At 39.9% G+C, this 18,361-nt stretch overlaps 1 protein-coding gene across 3 annotated transcripts in view; it reads left to right on the top strand.

Annotated features, from left to right (window-relative positions):
- GCLC (glutamate-cysteine ligase catalytic subunit) overlaps window positions 1-18,361 on the top strand; it is a 37,008-nt gene that overhangs the window by 9,772 nt on the left and 8,875 nt on the right. Inside the window, exons 2-11 of one of the 3 annotated variants that reach the window (XM_069011427.1) lie at window positions 4,399-4,511; window positions 5,324-5,506; window positions 7,995-8,135; window positions 8,881-8,939; window positions 9,031-9,167; window positions 14,751-14,825; window positions 15,687-15,803; window positions 16,619-16,757; window positions 17,290-17,402; window positions 18,080-18,172. In XM_069011427.1, coding sequence (XP_068867528.1) covers window positions 4,399-4,511; window positions 5,324-5,506; window positions 7,995-8,135; window positions 8,881-8,939; window positions 9,031-9,167; window positions 14,751-14,825; window positions 15,687-15,803; window positions 16,619-16,757; window positions 17,290-17,402; window positions 18,080-18,172 — 1,170 coding nt within the window. The remainder of the gene's footprint in view (window positions 1-4,398; window positions 4,512-5,323; window positions 5,507-7,994; window positions 8,136-8,880; window positions 8,940-9,030; window positions 9,168-14,750; window positions 14,826-15,686; window positions 15,804-16,618; window positions 16,758-17,289; window positions 17,403-18,079; window positions 18,173-18,361) is intronic. The other 2 variants (XM_069011428.1, XM_069011429.1) reach the window with 2 other exon arrangements.

Below are 18,361 nucleotides of genomic sequence, written 5' to 3' on the forward strand. Positions count from 1 at the left end.
GCTAGAATTAGTAAGAGAACTATGTAACTTGTAGTTAATCTAGTCAATTGCTGAAACGTATAAATGGTATAAAGCTTTGGTGATAGGGGAGCTAGCAGCCTTTTGTGGGTTATCACCAAGCTCCTTGCTTTGCACCAATTAGAATAAAGAAATATTCAGCCTGAAGCTGAAACATGGGTCTTTCAGAAAAGACATTAGAAAAAAATTTTCACCATTAAGGTGGTCAGGCATTGGGATAGGTTACCCGGGGAGGTGGTAGTCACCATCCCTGGAGGTGTTGAAGAGGAATCTGCGTCTTGCTCGGTGACATGGTTTAGTGATTTAGGAATTACGGTGGCAGTGGTGGGTTGACAGTTGGACTTGCTGATCCTAAAGGTCTCTTCCAACCTTGAAGATTCTATGATTAAGTAGAAATACGTCATCTTGGTGTTGGCACTGCACCCTGGGCAGCCAGCCTGCACAGTGTGGCGTGGGTGGCAGCTGCAGTCCACCTTGTTCCTTAGAATTATTACTAATGGATTGTTTCACTCATACCCCTTCATTTTTAAGAAGCATACTTTATGCAGAAATAATATGTGTAATTATGGTCAAATAACTCAGGCATTCAAACACAATTTCAGACATGTTTACCCATTTCCAGAGAGCTGTCATCTTTCATTTTGCCGCCAGACAAGTCAAGCACAACTGTTAGACTTAATGAGTGGAGACTGGTTGTGGTTCTCCACAGTTGAGAGGCTTCAAGGTCTCACTTGTATTTACAGAGGCAGTATCAAAGACTTTTCAAAAGCCTGAAATTTTCTTGGTAGCCAGCTGTGAGAAAAGGTGATAGTAAGTGAAGTAACACCATTCTGGGTGCTGTTCTGCTAGCAAACTAATGGAGCATTCTTCTTGAGAAGATTCAGCAATGGAGTGGAGCAGAGCTGGCATGGAAGTGCTCTGTAGATGAAGTTACATTGCAAGCCAGTAATTCAGAGGAAGGAGCCCACTAAAAAACAGTTTTTCCTTGTGTTGGCTCATGGGTACTTCTGTTATACTCCGAGTATTCGCTTTAACTAAGAATGTATTTGCTTTTTTAATGCATTTAACTGTGAACAATAATTTGTTTAGGCTTGCTCTGGGGTGAGGATGGGGGTGGGGTGTTAGATTTTTGGCTTTCGCTTTGCAGCCTTGCTGGCCAAACTGTTGTTCCTTTGCCTGGTAAGGTACCACAGAACTTCTGCGAGCCAGGCAGACCCAGGGGTGGTGGGAGAGATTAGTCCACTGAGGCTGCGTGGAGCATGTCTGTCTGCAGGGAGAAGCTGGGAGGCCATGTCCTGTCGTCAGCAGCCTTGCAGCATGTGCCAGCCAGAAGACAGAGATGTGTAGGGTTTGCTGCACGATGAGAGCACTGACTGGAAGCTTGGGTCCAAAGTGGCCACCTTCATTACCATGGCAGGGCACATTGTCCTCACTGGCTGTAAGCAAGGCTGCTGGTCAGCCATCTGCATCAGTAGTTTGATCTGATGTGTATTTTGCTTCTTGCTAAGGAGCCTAATTAAAATTTTAGAGAAAAGTGAACTCTAAAGAGCTCAGCAAAATAAGGAATTGTGGATGTTGGGTGAAGCCCCTCATATTTGGCCTTTGGACTAGAATCTCTGCCAGGCATGCTGATTGTCTCAGCTTGGCTGCGTTTCTCTGAACTTTGTTGTGGATAAAAAACATGTGAGAAGTCTGTGAATGATGACCTAAAGTTGAGTGTAAAAGTGTGTGAACTCTGAATTTGTTTCTTTCTTTGTAGCTGTAGGCTAAATCTTTTAATGAGCTGAAATTACATTCTTTAAGGATGCCCATTCAGTCAGTCCTCTGTTGTCAAGATGCTCTGTGGGTTACTCAGAACTGTTGGCAGTCATCTGAAGTTTTTTCTTTTCTCATTAAAATTAATGGCAGATCATCCGTGTGTTAAGCTTTGAAGATTTAGTCAGTGTTTCTGGAGGCAAAAGTAATAGTTGTTTCTAAAGCTGGAATGGATAAATGTAATATATTCTCTACTGTACTTGAAACATGAAGCACTTTCATTTCTTTGGGTTTGCCTTCTTGGCTTAGTGTTTCTTTACGCTTTTGGCTTTTTTTTTGTTTTTTTGAAACTTGCAATTAATTTGGTTTATAGAGAAGTACAGTCTTCTCACCACCAGCTCATTACAGCTGCATTTGGAGAGGGATTTCTAGGAAAGGAGGCTAATCACAGTAGCATACTCATGTAAAGGTGGACAAGTGTTCAATTTTTGGGTCCCTTGATAGCAGCTGCAGTTCCTGTGCTCTCCCTTCTGTTACCCATTCCTACAGGCAATGTGGGGGGGAGGCCAGGCATGTGTCCAGCTTGATGCCCTTTCTGTATCCATCTGTATGACTCACACCTGTGGACTTGCATACCCCCTCTAGATTAGGCCAGCTCCTAGTGAGAATGATACTTTAACAAAGCAGGAGATGATGTTGAGCATGGTAGGGAAACTTGAAGTCCCTTTCTCTTTCCAATAGTAGGGTCAAATGACACTGGAGAGACTGCTGCTGGGTAATAATGAAATCAGTGCTCGACTGTGTTCTGGTTACTATAGTCTGTAGTTATCTCAAGTAGATTATTGTGGCATAATACACACAATTGACAAAATATACTGTGCAAGAAAGTGCAATCTGCACAGAAACTAGAAATCATTATTTGTTCTCTAAGAGGTTAAAATTTGATCTTAGCAAACGTACAGTAAATGTGTATAATTGCTGGATGAGTCCTTCCAGAGTTTGTCTCGGATCAGATTCTGTAGAATTACAAACACTCTTGGATAATACTGCTTGTGATTTAATCACAAATCCCAACAGAGGATTGTATTTTTTGTCACAGTAGTAAGCAATAACTCTTCCATGGACACTGAAGCAGCCAAAGAACGTGAAGATCACAAGTCTACTTTACAGTGTGCTGTAAAATACAGCACAAGTTCCCTGTGTTTTGGCAAGCTGCTTTCCTATTTTCATCAGACTTCTGTACAAAATAGAAATTGCCATGAGTTGGTATGCTGCAACTTTAACATGAGCATCTTGTGTGAGTCTGAACTCCTGGGACTGGAGCAGTCTCATTTGTTAAATACAGAGGGATGTGGCTCTAGACAGTGTTGGAAAATGAAACTGAGGAGCACAGTGCACCTCTGATAGTCCTAGCTGTGAAATTGCAACCTGAATTTTTAACTATAAATTGATGTTTGGACTAGATGATTTTTGGAAGTCTTGGAGGCAGTGGTTCGAGAGCCTCCAACAAAAGGCACTGCCTGTAACTGCTGGTCCAACCAGGGTTTGAAAGCCCATCCTCTGGCAATGCATTTCCATGTGTGACTTCTGTTTCCACATGGTAGGCAACACATCGCACCTTGGAGCTGGTTTGTCTTTTACACTTTCCAGAACATAGCTAAGCATTCTCTGACCTAGAGGTATTAGCAAATAGAGTGTATCCGTAAGTATTGAAGGGCTATAAGCAGTAAGCTATAAGCAGCTGTTAAGTTGCTGTGCTGGGTAGCACTCTAAAAGTCTTTATGGGAGCTTTGACAGCAAGCGTGCAGGGAGATCAGGAAGTTTGACATGAGGGTGTTCCAGGTTTGGCTGCTTTCAGATAATGTCTGTTGGAGGAACATATTCTCTAGTGCTGGGATGCAGCACTGCTGTCACGAGTAGCTTGTTGGATCTAGTGTGGGTTGCAGCCTGGAGTAGGGACAGGGGCAAGGAGGCAGAGCTGTGGGGGTGAGGTATGGTGCTGGGCAGGAGGAGAAGAAAATGTGGCAGCAAAGCTGGATCAAGTAGCAGTGAAAACCACTGTGCTATGCCAAGAGCTGGAGTCTCATAATGAGAGGACTGATGCTGTCACCAACAGCTGTGGGCTTTCTGTGGTGAAAATAAGACGCAGTGCTAGTCCGTAATAGCTGCCACAAGTGATGGGTGTAAATGGATGTCTTGTAGAATGACTTTTGGTGGTTTTGTTTGTCTGGGGTTTTTTTTTTGTCGGCAGCACAGACTGTAACTGATGGGATGACAGTGAAATGTTTGTGGGTTGCATATAGCTTGCATGTTTTAATTTTTTCTTGTCTAAAAATAATGTGAAGGCAAATACAAATTCAGGGGTTTTTTTGTGAAGTGTCTCCAATTAGAAATGGAGGGTAAGAAATTTCAAGGCATTTCCATTCTTTATTCAAGATGAAATAAGCCTGCAGCCATATTTGCCAGGATTGCTTACTGCATGCATAGTTAGTGATGTTTTTTAAACTTACATGAAGTTGTGTGATTTCTTTTTTTCACTTGATGTTTTAAATTGTGTGCCAATGTGTTTGTGTCTGAACAAAACCTTACTGTTTGATTCTTTGTTTTGTTTTTATTATTTATAAGGTGGAATATATGTTGGTAAAATTTGACCATGAAAATAAGAAAGTGCGCTTGGTACTCTGTGGTGAAGAAGTTCTTCAAACACTGCAAGACAAGGGGGAGAAGGTAAACCCCAAGTGAGTAGCTGTTTCCAGTTTCTTTTTTTTTTATCCTCCTGTTATGGTACCATGCAGAATTTTGTTAACCTGGCTTAACATTCAAGTCTGCTGTTGATAAAACTGTAAACCACAGATACTGATATTTTCAGATAAATCTGGGGTTCAGGAAGTGAAAGATTTTGAGCAGACTTGCAGGCAGTCCATGCACTTTTTGTATTATGCTTTGAAATAAAGGAGGATGTAATGGTGAGCCCACAAAAGTTGCAGTGCGGATACTTGTTTTATCTTGCTCTGACTTTGTGTCTGTGTGTACGCAGTAATCCATGTCCCATAAAATATACATGTGTGTGTACTTGCTCCCGTATCTCTTGACTACAGGAGCAAGTGAGGGCTGTATAGGGGAAGCCTCTTGTCTGTAGGAGCACTCTCCCATTTTTGGAAGAACTAGAAATGTAGATTTAAGAATGGCAGGGACGTTTTTCCCTATCCTCTCCTGTGGAAAAACAGCAGTGATCTGTATTTTCTGGTTCCAGTTAAAACCCCGAAAAACAAAGCTTGAGACAGATGCTAAGGGTGACTGCAATTTTGGTGTAGGCAAATTCTGCTTATTGTACTACACAGCAGCGCTATTACTGCCAAACTGCACCTTGCTTTCTTTTCACCACTTCCTGATGGTGAGCTACCTTGCAAGGTACATTGTGTTCCTCTGTCAAATATACAAGTATAGGAGATTTTTCTCGCAAGTGGTATTAATTTCTGAAATTCTCACAAATAATTAATGTTTTTTGAAGTTGCACAAATATTTAAATGTGACTCTTCTTTCATCATAGTCACCCAACACTCTGGAGACCAGAATATGGAAGTTACATGATTGAAGGGACACCTGGACAGCCATATGGGGGAACCATGTCTGAATTCAACACTGTGCAAGACAACATGAGGAAAAGACGGCAAGAGGCTGCTTCTGTACTCAAAGAAAATGAGGCTGTTTGCACAGTGACGTCATTTCCAAGGTGAGATGGTTGTTGAAGTGTAATGCCATGTTTCCTCTTCTCCTTACTGCATATAGCTAAACTGTTCAATGAAACAGAGAAAAATATTATTTGATTAAAATACTTTGGCTTGATGTTCCACTCACGTTTCCTAAAATTTTTCTTGCCATGAGACAAGCAAATAAGCATCTTCTATATTTTTAGGTTGCTTCTAACCTGTGATGATTTTGTATTAGGAGAGACTACTGAATATTTGTAACATAAAGTGCTAAGTAGAGAGTAGTCTGCCTTCTTGAGTTGATACAGAAAATTACATAGAAAAGGTTTCTCTTTATCTATTTTGCAAACTTTGATCTTTATAAGTAGCAGTTTTGCAAAACATGGCTAACCTGATCAATTTTTAATACTATTTTTTCACTAAATTAAATGCAAGCTTCTGGTAGTTTGGAACACTTGGACTTAGTACTTCTATTATACAATACTCTACTTACTGAATCTAGAAAGGAGAGCATCTCTCCTGGGTTAATACCCTTCGAAAGGATAGATTTCATCCTTTTTATTGTTGTAAAGACGTTACTGAAGAAATTAAATTCAGGATGAACTTCATTATCTAGGAGAAACTGTATTTTGTGACATTCTTTTCAAATATAATTCTAGGCAGATGTATTACATTCATTCTAACTAGCCTGGTCAGTGAAACGAATGAAAGTAATTATGCTTATAATGGTAAAAAAGTTTCTCTGCAGTAGAAGAGAAGCAGCTGGCCTTACTGGCTAGTTTCTTGTGTAATACAGAGTGCAATAGCCCAAATGTCTGTATAATGCCCCATGAATGCTGTTTTAAGAACACTCTGTTGACAAAATTTACTTTCACTTTATTAGTGGTACTAGATGTAATAAGACCTTATTAAAGTGGTTAAGTAGTTCTCAGTGTATTACAGAATTGGGGTTTTTTTCCCCTGCAACCTTACAACTACATTATGTCATTTAATAAATTTTACATACAAACATGTTGGACCCAGTCTTGCAGGGACTAAAGGGAGAAGAGTTCTTCATCACTTTGTAGATACAGATAAATACTTTTTACGTCACTGTAGGAGCAGTACACTGGACTTCAGTGAAAGCCAGTAAATAACAAAATGTAGTTTGTTTATTACTTAGGGGTCATTCCTAATGTGCTTTCATCCCTCAGAGATTGCTGTCCCTAGGGTAGCCTAATTTAGTTTATTATTTCTCCCTTTTGCTATCTTGCCGTTCAAGTCCCTGCTGGTGTGACTGGAGTCTGAGGTTATATATTTCTGAGGTTTCATGGGATTGAAGTTTTTTGCCACATTGTTTCTACAACAGCATGTACGTATGCCTGTGTGCATCTGTGCATGTACATGTGTAATAATAAAATCTGTGCATTTAAAAAGACAAAAAAACTTGTTAGAGTGCAGACAGAAGAAAAGTAAAGAAGTAAGCTTATTCAAATTAAAATAACTCAGTTAAAAGTGAACAATTTGAAAATGCTTAAATATTTAAAAAATCTAGCTTAGACAGTAAATGAGTGTCCCTAGTTCCTAAATTTGTGAGTCCTCACTACTGGACCAGAAAATTGTTTTCTTTCTTGAGAACTGGAGGGCTGCAGTTTACAGTGTAGCATTTAGGTAAGTGATGAAGCTGGGTTTACAAGTTGTAGGACAGCTTACACACTGAAACCAGGAAGAAGAAACAATATTGAAATACTGAAATTATGTTGAGCATAAATAATGTTCTCGGAAATGTGAGTGTTTCCTGATGTTTTGAGTAGTTTGTAATTTTATCAGCTAACTTTTTGTAACCATCTAAATACTAGAGCCTCTCAAGATAACACAATCTTTCCCCTTTTTACTGTGCAACATGGAGAAACTAATCTGCAACTCAACCTTGTCAAATGTTCCTTTGTCTCAGCTGTACTGAAAGCTTATTCTTGTTTCAGGTGACTCTGAAACTTAAAATGGAGTTTCCCGAGGGGGAGAGGTGTATTCTGATTAGCTTGCATATCTCTCAGCATTTTACACTAATAGCTGCAATTTTTCTTTGCTTATGACATTCCCCTCACAGGGGTTTTCAGAGCTATAGAAGTGTTACAAAATTTAGGATATGTGTACCACTACCTCTAGTTCTTACGGAGTCGGTTAAGTACATATTTTAAAAGGGGTAGATTGTTAAGAGTAGAACTGGATAAACTACTTTGGCAGTTAACCTGTATCCTCTAGATAAACTTTAAAGCACAGAATGCAGCTGCATGTCAGTATTAATAACAAGCACTAACACACTAAAATGTGTGTGTACCCCACACAATACTGAAGTTTCCTGCTTCAGCCACTAAAAATGTCCATGTTTGCTGTCTAATGATAGACTAGTGGGGTTTCTTTAAAAAAAAGGCTGTGTTAACCACTGCAGAAGCTGGTTGTTGGCTGGTTGTCTACTAGAGTACTAATCTGATCACCCGACCATTTTAAAATCACAGTCTGTTTTCATTACAGCTTGGATCTCATTGTTGTGTTACATAGGTTAGGGTGTCCTGGGTTTACGCTGCCAGAATATAAACCAACACCAGTAGAAGGAGGAGCTTCAAAATCCCTCTTTTTTCCAGATGAAGCCATCAATAAACATCCTAGATTTAGGTAAGAATATTTTTGTGAAGTTTGAGAAGCTGAGTATTTTTTCTGTGCCTAAATATCATAGACATACCAGCAAATTCTTTGCATTACTGGAATAGTAGCTAGTTGCTGCAGATATCACAAGGACTTGGACAGAAATGGTTGTGATGACCTGTATTTTCTTTTCAAAGTGTCTTAAGAAAATACACTGTTAAATTCAAGGAACTTTATATAGTAGTTCACACTATTATGGGGCAAAAAGTGTTGATTTTGCTACTGCAAACTGGTTTCCAGTTTGAAATCCTGTGCCTAAATGCTTCCATCACAGTTAATCCAGCTCTTGCTTAGGTGTGTCACAGTGACATCTCTGTACTCAGTAGCTTGGCCTAGTTACTCTGCAATGGACCATGTACTTCTCACTGTAAGGTGAGACTTTGGACTATGAAAATCATTCTGTTTAAAAACTAAGCATACCTTTTAACTTGCTCTTGTATTATTCAGGTCTGTAGCCTTTTACTTCTGACTGTTTTATCAGCATAGTACTGTGAAGTCCATCAAAATAAGACTGACTTTACTGGAGAAAAATTCAGTGTTGTGTATGTTACAGTCTATCTTAAAACTAGGAAAAGAAGCCTCCTGAAGGAAAATGCTCAAAATAAATAGAAAGTTGACATTCTGAAACCCTAAAAATTGTTGAGAAAGTAGCTGCAAAAATATTTGCATAAAGAGAAAATTTGATCTAATTCAAAAAGCTTTTCTTTTTTTGTAGTACGCTGACCAGAAACATTCGACACCGAAGAGGAGAGAAGGTTGTGATAAATGTACCAAGTGAGTAAATTCAGTCTCATCTTTGTTCTTTTTCAAAATAATTGTTTAGTCTCATGCTCTGAGTTACTGAGTGCCTGTATTTTCCACACAGTATTTAAAGATAAGAACACACCATCACCTTTTATTGAAACATTTCCTAATGATGATGGAGAAGCAGCAAAGGCAGCTAAGCCAGACTACATATATATGGATGCTATGGGTTTTGGAATGGGAAACTGTTGTCTCCAGGTAAAGTGCATCTGCTTTCAAGATGTTACTGCACATTGTCTTCTGTAAATGCTTGCCTTTTTAAGACTTGTCTTATGTCTACTTCCACTTTCATACTTCAACTGATGCATTTTATATCGGTGTGGCAAAAGGGGAGATAAAAGAACAGATGGTATGTCTAGTATTCTAGTCTTCAGATCCAAGTATATTGGGGTTTTGTGGCCAGGTTTTGCTAGCAGAGGAGCTGAAGGGGTGGTTGCTGTGAGAAGGTGCTGGAAGCTTCTCCCATGTCCAACAGAGCCAATGCCAGCTGGCTCCAAGACAGACCCACTGCTGGCCAAGGCTGAGCCCACCAGTGACAGTGGTAGCACCTCTGAGATAAATACATTAAGAAGGAGGGAAAAAACTGCACAGTGATGCTGCAGACAAAGATAGGAGTGAGAATATGTGAGAGGAACAGCTCTGCAGGCACCAAGGTCAGTGAAGAAGCAGGGGGAGGAGGTGTTCAAGGTGATGGAGCTGAGATTCCCCTGGAGCCTGCAGTTAAGATCATGGTGAGGCAGGAGGCTGGCATTGGAGCAGAGATCCACCTACAGCCTCTGGAGGACCCCACACCAAAGCAGGTGGATGTGTGAAGGACGCAGTACCTGTCACCCCATGGAGTACCCATGCTGGAGCACTCAGTTCCTGAAAGACTGAACCCTGTGGAAGGGACCCCAGCTGGAGCAGTTCATTAAGTGTAGCCCATGGGAAGGGCTGTTGTGGTTTAAACCCAGACAGCAAATAAGTACTGTGCCGTCACTCCCTCATACACACATGCACCCCCTTGGCCCTGGTGGGATGGGGAGGCAAATCGGAAATAGGTGAAACTTGTGGCTTGAGATAAAAACAGCTTAATAATTGAAATAAAATAAAATACAATAATAATGGTAATGAAAATAAGAGAGGGGGAATAAAACTCAAGAAGAAAGTGGTTCTCAGCCGTACAGTTGCTCACAGTCTGCTGACAAATGCTCAGCCTGTCCCCAAGCAGCAATCAGCCCTTCCCAACCAATTCCCCCAGTTTATGTACTGAGCATGATGCCATATGGTGTGGGATATCCCTTTGGCCAATTCAGGTCCCAGCTGTGCTCCCTCCTGGCTTCTTGTGCACCTGCTCACTGGCAGAGCATGGGAAACTGAGAAGTCCTTAATTTAGAGTAAGCCCTGCTCAGCAAGAACTAAAACATCAGTGTGTTATCAACATTATTCTCATAGTAAATCCAAAACATAGCACTGTACCCAGCCACTAGGAACAAAATTAATAATCCCAGCTGACGCCAGGACGAAGACTCATGTTGGAGCAGTGAACATGTTCATTGGAGGACTGTCCTGGGGGAGGAGTAGCAGAGACAATGTGTGATGAACTGACCACAGCCCCCATTTGTCATTCTCTTGCATGGCTGGGAGGGGAGGAAGTAGAGAATTCAGGAGTGAAGTGGATTTTAAGATTTCATTTTTATTTCTCATTATTCTGCTCTGATTTGACTCATAATAAATTCAGTTAATTTCCCCAAGTTGAGCCTGTTTTGCCTGTGAGAGTAACTGGTGAGTGATCTCCACCCCACAAAGTCGGGTCAGTGTTGATCTTCTGGAGGGTAGGAAGGCTCTGCAGAGGGACCTGGACAGGCTGGAACAATGAGCCAAGGCAAATTACATGAGGTTCAATAAGACTAAGTGCTGGGTACTGCACAAGCCCATGCAGTGCTACAGTCTAGGGGCAGAGTAGCTGGAAAGCTGCCTAGTGGAAAAGGCCCTGGGGATGCTGGTTGACATCCAGCTGATCATAAGTCAGCATGTGGCCAAGAAGGCCAATGTCATCCTGGCCTGTATCTGCAGTAGTGTGGCCAGCAGGACCAGGGCAGTGATTGTCCCTCTGTACTCAGCACTGGTGAGGCCACACCTCAAGTGCTGTGTCCAGGTCTGGGCCCCTCAATACAAGAAAGACATTGAGGGGCTGGAGTGGGTCCAGGGAAGAGCAATGGGGCTGGTGAAGGGTCTGGAGCACAAGGGTCTGTGAGGAGCAGCTGAGGGAGCTGCGAGTGTTTAGCGTGGAGAAAGGGAAGCTCAGGGGAGACCTTATCCCTCTCTACAGCTGCCTGAAAGGAGGTTGTAGCCCAGCGGGGGTTGGCCTCTTCTCTCAGGCAACCAGTGCCAGGACAAGAGGAAATGGCCTCAAGCTGTGCCAAGGGATGTTCAGGTTGGACATCAAGAAGAAATTCTTCACAGAAGGGGTGAATTAGATACTGGAATGGACTGCCCAGGGAGGTGTTGGAATCACTGTACCTGGAGGTGTTTAAGGAAATACTGGATGTGCACTCAGTGCCATGGTCTAGTTGACAAGGTGGGGTTCAGTCATAGGCTGGACTCCGTGATCTCAGAGGTCTTTTCCAACCTAATTGATTCTGTGATCTCTCCCTGGCCTTACCTTGATCCTGAGCCTTCTGTTACATTTTCTCCTCCCTGTCCAGCAAAGGAGGGGAACGATAAAGTGGCTTAGTGGATATCTGGCATCCAGCCAGGGTCAGTCCAACACACCAGGTTTATTTGCTTGCATTATGTTTCTTTTCTGCTAATATTCAAATGTAATTGGATGACTTGCTGAGAGGGTTTCTTGAACTGGTCAAACCACATTTGATCAAGCACCTGCTCCTGAAACTCCAGTACTTTTCAAGCATGAAAGGTCATCTTCCAGTCTGGTCATCTTTCAGGCATTACCAAAAGACACTGGAGATGGAAACTGAGCAGTCTTGTAGGAATGGAAGAGGTTTTGTAGTTACTGATTTGGGGTATTTTCCTCCTTCTGCACCCTTAGAACTGCAAAAGCAAGAGGTTATGGGAATATTTTTAAAAATAAGTAGCGTTCTGCTTTTGTATAATTTAATTTCATTTACAAACATCATGAACTCCTGTATAAATTTTCTCATTCTTAAATATTTTTATCTATCTGCTAAAGAGTTGTCTTCTCACTGCTTGTACCGCAAACCTACCAGATCCATGAGGGTAGTTGTCTTCTCTGTGTGCTGGGAGATGTTTTTGATTCTGTTTTCTCCCATTTGAACATGCCCACTTTTTATTGGTTTTAGTTATTTGCCTGAGTATTCCTGTCTTACAGTATCTTCCTTTTAAATCCAGGTGCTGAATATTAGGAGTGCTTTAATCCTTTCATTTTCTGTTTGTTTTAAATGTTTCTCTGATGTTGGGCACTGACTAACACCTTAGGTAATCATGGTGTATTTGTCTCTTGATAAAATGTGCCTGTTGCCACTGCAGTCTTGGAAGCAGAGCTAGGAAGAGGCTAGTGTTAACTCTCTATGGAATTAAAGGAAATTCTCCAAGCTCTTCTTGTTTCATAGCAGGGGCAGAAAACCTCATGAAAAGCACTCAGTTTGAGCTTGAGAAACTACAAAAGCTGTATAAATAAAAGTTCTTGACAGCTGCTACATATAGTTTCTGTCACTAGGGCAAATCAGGGAGAATTTTTTGAGATAGTAAGGTGTACATAATACTCTATGGTTTTACAAGGTGTTAGTTTGGCATGGTTTGTTTTATGCCATCTCTTATTTAAGACCAATAAAAGAAATCCAGCCTTATTCAGTCATTGTATGAACTTTAAGAACATTATTAAATTCCTTCTTAGAGGAGTACTATTTACTATTACATTACCATTACCTACTGTTAGATTTTTTTATTACATTCTGGTAATCAGTGGCCAAATTCAAATTCAGTAGTCCTGTTATCATCAAAGGGAGAATGAAAACAAGGCAGGCAGCTGCTTCTGTATCAACTGATAATTCCTGATAACTGACTAGAAGAAAACATGTATTGCCCACCTATTTTTGTAAGGTAGTTTGTAGTATATATACTTCCTTTCGTATTTGGGGGGTAGTCTTGTTAGTTTGGTTTTTGTTCCTGTTTTTCTTACTGCACACCAAGCTACAACTTGGTTTGATGCATTTCCAGGGTTAAAAATAATGTCCTGATGAGCTTGGGCTAGGATGGCCTGCACTGGCAGTGCCTGTAGCCCTCCTGGAGAAGACAGCCATGCTCTTTTCGTCTGTAATGGGACATTTGCCTAGAAACCATGTTGAATCTCAGATTTAATGTGGTTTGGAATAAACATAAAAGGGAAGGGGAGGCAAATATCACTGTCTGGGGAAAGAGTGTAGGTTTCCTCTAAACCCACCCCCACTTCAAGGCTGGCTCCCTAGTGCTGGATGTCCAAAATCAGTGATGAGAAATCATACTTAGCTGCTTCTCTGCAAGATAATTAAATAATCTTGTCTTTTCAACAACTGGGTTTTTGTTTGTTTGCTTGGTTTTCTGTCTGAAAAAAACAAGCCACTTGAAGGATAGATGCAGAAGGAATATTTTCTCCACAGCAGAACTGTTTTCTAATCTGGGATGTTTTAATGAATATTGACTGAAGAATTAAAAAGATGAAACAAACACAAACAAATCCCGTATTTTCCCTATACCACCATTATCAACACCCCCCAGAAAAATCCATCTGCTCACTGAGGTACCAGTGAACTCAGGAGTTTTGGAGGGATTTGTTGGTTGGTTTTTTTGGGGTTTTTTTTTGTCTTTCTTGAGGTGCAGTTTGGTTTAGTGGCAAGCTGAGAATAACATTTGTGTTTTGTGGTACTCTCTAATTATTATCCTTGGAAGAGGAAAGCCTGTGTACAACTGGCATTCAGGACAGCAAGCAGAAATGATGATATAGAGCTGAAGCCTGTTGTATAATGTTATGACAGTGGTACAGAGGTACATTCTCATCTAAGTTTTCCTCTGACCTGTGAGTACGTAAACCGCTAAGACAAAGGGAGTTTTAAGACTGATCCCTCTCTGCATTATTTAAATTTATAAAGTGTTGGTTTGCAAAGCCCAGGGATAAGATCTGCTACTAGAAATATGTCTTCTGTTTGATGCTGCTCTGAGTGAATTTCACAAAAATATTACTTTTCTGCAAATATTTCTTTTCTATTTTTTTGCTGGATTCTGGCCTCTAATGCAGAAGAAGCTGGACTTTTTTTTTTTTTTATGAAAGTTACAGTAGACACACAGATATTCTTTTTTTTTCCACAGTTTTTCAGGACCAAAGGCATCTTGAAATGTTCTTTAAAACAGGATTAGCGTCACATAAAACAAATGTTAAATCTACAATAGTGTCTGACTGTTGTTCTAAGTAAGTAGGTTCCTGGCTTATTTCCTGAAGGTGCATTACTCACCCATGTGTATTCTAGATGTTAACTCAGTTTTCTTTGATTCTGGCAAGTGTTTGTATATTTAGCCTCACCATGGAAGCATTATGGTCTGAAATCTTTTAATGAACATGGAAATGGCATGGAAAGAAGCTTGTAATATAAATGCTACTGGTAGGTGGGGCAGAAATGTGTCCAAGACTTTGGGTGAAAACCCACACAAAACCAACCAACCAACCAAAAAACCCTAAAGCTTTTAGTATATAAATAATTATATTATATACTTGATTTTAAATCTAGGAAGACTGTGCTTGTTGTATGATTATAGAAAGTGTGATAGCAATTGTACATCTTCCAACAGGTAACATTTCAGGCTTGCAGCATTTCTGAAGCACGGTATCTCTATGATCAGCTAGCTACAATTTGTCCCATTGTGGTAAGTAATGGACATCTGTCAGGTGAACTCTTCCTTAGTGGCAAAACCACTGTATGTAAAAAAAATAATATCCAAATTGCAAGCTCACAAATTGGGTACTCTGGGAGAGGATGCTTTCAAGAGTTGTGTTAACTATTTAATGTGCAGATGACACCACAAAACAGATGATATCTGTTCCTTCTTGGCCCTTGTGTCTATTTCTTCTCCTCCGCTCTCACTCCCACATGCATGAGGCTCTTGTTAAATAGTTTCAGAAATAGATTTGGGCAGTTTTTCATGAAAACAAGGCAAGCTTGCTCTTTAAAACAATTTTTAATTTTTCAACTCTGGTGTTATAGAGGGTTTCAGCTTAAGTTGTGTAAATCTGTCCCTTTTATAAGCATGTTGTCGTAAACAGCTGTTAATAACGGGAGTTACAAAAATAAGGTATCTGTCTGGTCTGGATGATGAGTAGATCCTGCCCCAAGTGAGGTACATTCCAGCTGTGTTACTAAGGTGTTTGGCCAAACAAAAATAAATAAAATGATTGCCAGGTGAACTGTGCAAGCAGAATACTTGCTGATTTGTGTCAAAAATGCTTCTGCCAGTATCATTTTTGTGTTCCTTAAACGCTGATCTGTAGAGGTAAAACATTTGGAGAGTGTCAGATGCCACTTCAGGAATGGTAACCCTTCATCCAGGCGTTTTTTGGAGGGAGCAGTTGAGATATTTCTGGTTATACAGGCTTTGGCTGTACATTAAACTGAAGTATATATACTTCAGTTCCTTCTGGACCAGCATGTTCCCTTTCCAGTGGGGTTGTATTTTGCTTTTGGTTCCTTGGCCTGTCCTTTGTTTTGATATCGGGCTGTTTCATTTTAGATGGCGTTGAGTGCTGCATCTCCATTCTACAGAGGCTTCGTGTCTGACATTGACTGTCGCTGGGGAGTGATCTCTGCTTCCGTGGATGATCGGACGCGGGAGGAGAGAGGGCTAGAGGTAAGTTATGTTACCTAGGAGGTGTCTGGGTTTTTTCAGGCAAAAAAGTTAAATCTCCTTTAGTATGAAATTCTGCTTGTGCTCATCAGAATCACTAACCAGGGAATGTGATGGTCTCTGTGGTAAATACAGGAGAGATGGTGTAAACACTCACCTTGGTTAGACAGTCTGTGTTAACAGATACATATTTTTAATTAGGTGTGGAATCCCAGTCTTCCACAGCTGGCTGAAAAGGGCCCCCTGTGATGAAACTTTCCAATTTGTGCTTGAGCCCAAAAGGCAAAAATTGCACTAAATTAAATAGCAGGTGCTGCTGAGTAGTATAAACTAGAGCTATATGAAGAGAGCCAGGTGTCAGAACTTGTTGAGTTTCTCTAAGCAGGAATTTTCATTCAAGGCACTTAAAAAATTACATAAAATATTTTTTAAATTTACTTGAAATAATTCTTGAACTACATATTTTAAGGGCAGCTCTAACAGTGTGCACATAGTGAAACTGTTGGTATGTGTTTAATGCTTTCCAGGTGCTTGGGGTAATGGTATATTACATCAGGAAAACGTTTCCGCTGCTAGAGAATTCTAGTCAATGTGTGATGACTGATTTTTTGCTCAGATACATACATCTGCAAACAAAATAGTTGTCATTCCAGAATCACTTTATATTGAGCCTATTTAAGACTCGTGCTTTTAATAATTTTAATTGAGGCTGTAGGGTTTTTTAAATAGGATTATAATTCTCAAAGTGTCATTAGTGAGCAAAACTTAGGCAACATTGTTAACAAGCTGTTAAAATATTGTATTCTTAAATTATATAGCCACTGAAGAACAACCATTATAGAATCAGTAAATCCAGATATGATTCCATAGACAGTTATCTATCTGAATGTGGTGAGAAATACAATGACATTGATTTGACAATAGACAAAGATATCTACGAGCACCTAATAAAGGAAGGTAAGTGTTTGCTTCATTATGAGCAGGTTAAGAATTATGTTTGCAGTGTGTGGGATATTTTATGTTTATGTTCTTGTTTGTTACAAACATTGTGCAGCACTCAGAGTGACTTCTACTCAGGAAGTATCTGTGTAGAGTGGTCTTAAGAGTTTTTTAAAAAGGATTCGTTTGTAACAGAAACTGTCCCTAATGCATCAAACTGAGTTTTCAAGCTGGAATTAAGGTTTTATTTTTATGGAGAGAGCAGAACTACTATAGGAAACATGGCACAGAATGCATCAGAAAACAGGAAGAATGGCAGCCTCACCAATATTCAGCTGCCATTTCCAAACAAGAACCTGTTTATTTTTGGGTTTTTTTTCTCTTTTTAGTCATTACCTTCCTTCCTGAAGTCATCATTTAAACTTTAACAGGATGTGGTGGGTTGAGGTAGCATTGCAGTGTTAGATATTTTCAGTCTTGTAAAAAAAAAACATTTCCTAGAACCTATTTTGATATGTGTGAATTGTTTGTTTGAATTTTCATTTTGTAGGTATTGACCATCTTTTGGCACAGCATATTGCACACTTGTTCATTCGAGACCCATTGACTTTGTTTGAGGAGAAAATACATCTAGATGATGCAAATGAATCCGACCATTTTGAGGTTACGTTTGATTTAGAGGAATTTAATAAACATATATATATATATGATTGGTTATTTTTATAATACTACTTAATTGGAAGATGGTTGTATTAGCTAAGAGTTTTTTCATTGATTTTTCACTTCAACTAGTTCTTTAGCATATGACTGCAGTTATAAGCACATTCATTTATTCGTTTTGTCTTTTATTTAGAAGGTGATGGCTTATAGTTTAAACCAAATAAAATATGAAGAGCCTAAATTATAGCTATGTATATAAATGTTAAGGGGAAGTGTCAGTTTTTAAGGCTTCCTAAAAACTGGTTTGTATTTTATTAATGTAGAAAGCTCCCTTTTACAGCTTTATGAGATAATAGCTATGGTCATAATAGGCCTTTTTAGTTTGGGATGTGTCAGCCCCTCATGAAAAAATAAAGTCAGCTGCATGTCAGTCCCTTAGTATCTTGTACATGATACTCAACAAAAATAGCATGAGAAAGTACAACATACTTGCTCTTAGGATGGGTAGTTGTACTGTGGGCTTTAGGAAGTTATGGCACTTACTTTGGAACCACTTCTCTAACCTGATACACTGTTCCAAGGAAAATACTAGGACTCTAGTTATCTGCTTATTTTTCTTTGATTATATTATAGAATTATGTGTATCTTGGTTGTGACAGACTATTTCATGTGCTTTGCAGAATATTCAGTCTACAAACTGGCAGACAATGAGGTTTAAGCCACCACCTCCAAATTCAGATATTGGATGGAGAGTGGAATTCAGACCTATGGAGGTAAGGAAGACATCAGTATGTACAAGAGCACATTTCCTTTTGAGTGGAAAAGTACCAGGCATTCTGCCATCCAGTATCAAACTCCTATTACTTGTGCTGTGTTTTCTTCCCTTTGATTTGCTAGATGCAAGTGAAGTGGACAGCAGTATTTAATCAGACATGGACTGTGGGAATGTAACTGACAGGAGA

This window comes from Aphelocoma coerulescens, chromosome 3, assembly GCF_041296385.1.
Source record: "Aphelocoma coerulescens isolate FSJ_1873_10779 chromosome 3, UR_Acoe_1.0, whole genome shotgun sequence".
NCBI lineage: Eukaryota > Metazoa > Chordata > Aves > Passeriformes > Corvidae > Aphelocoma > Aphelocoma coerulescens.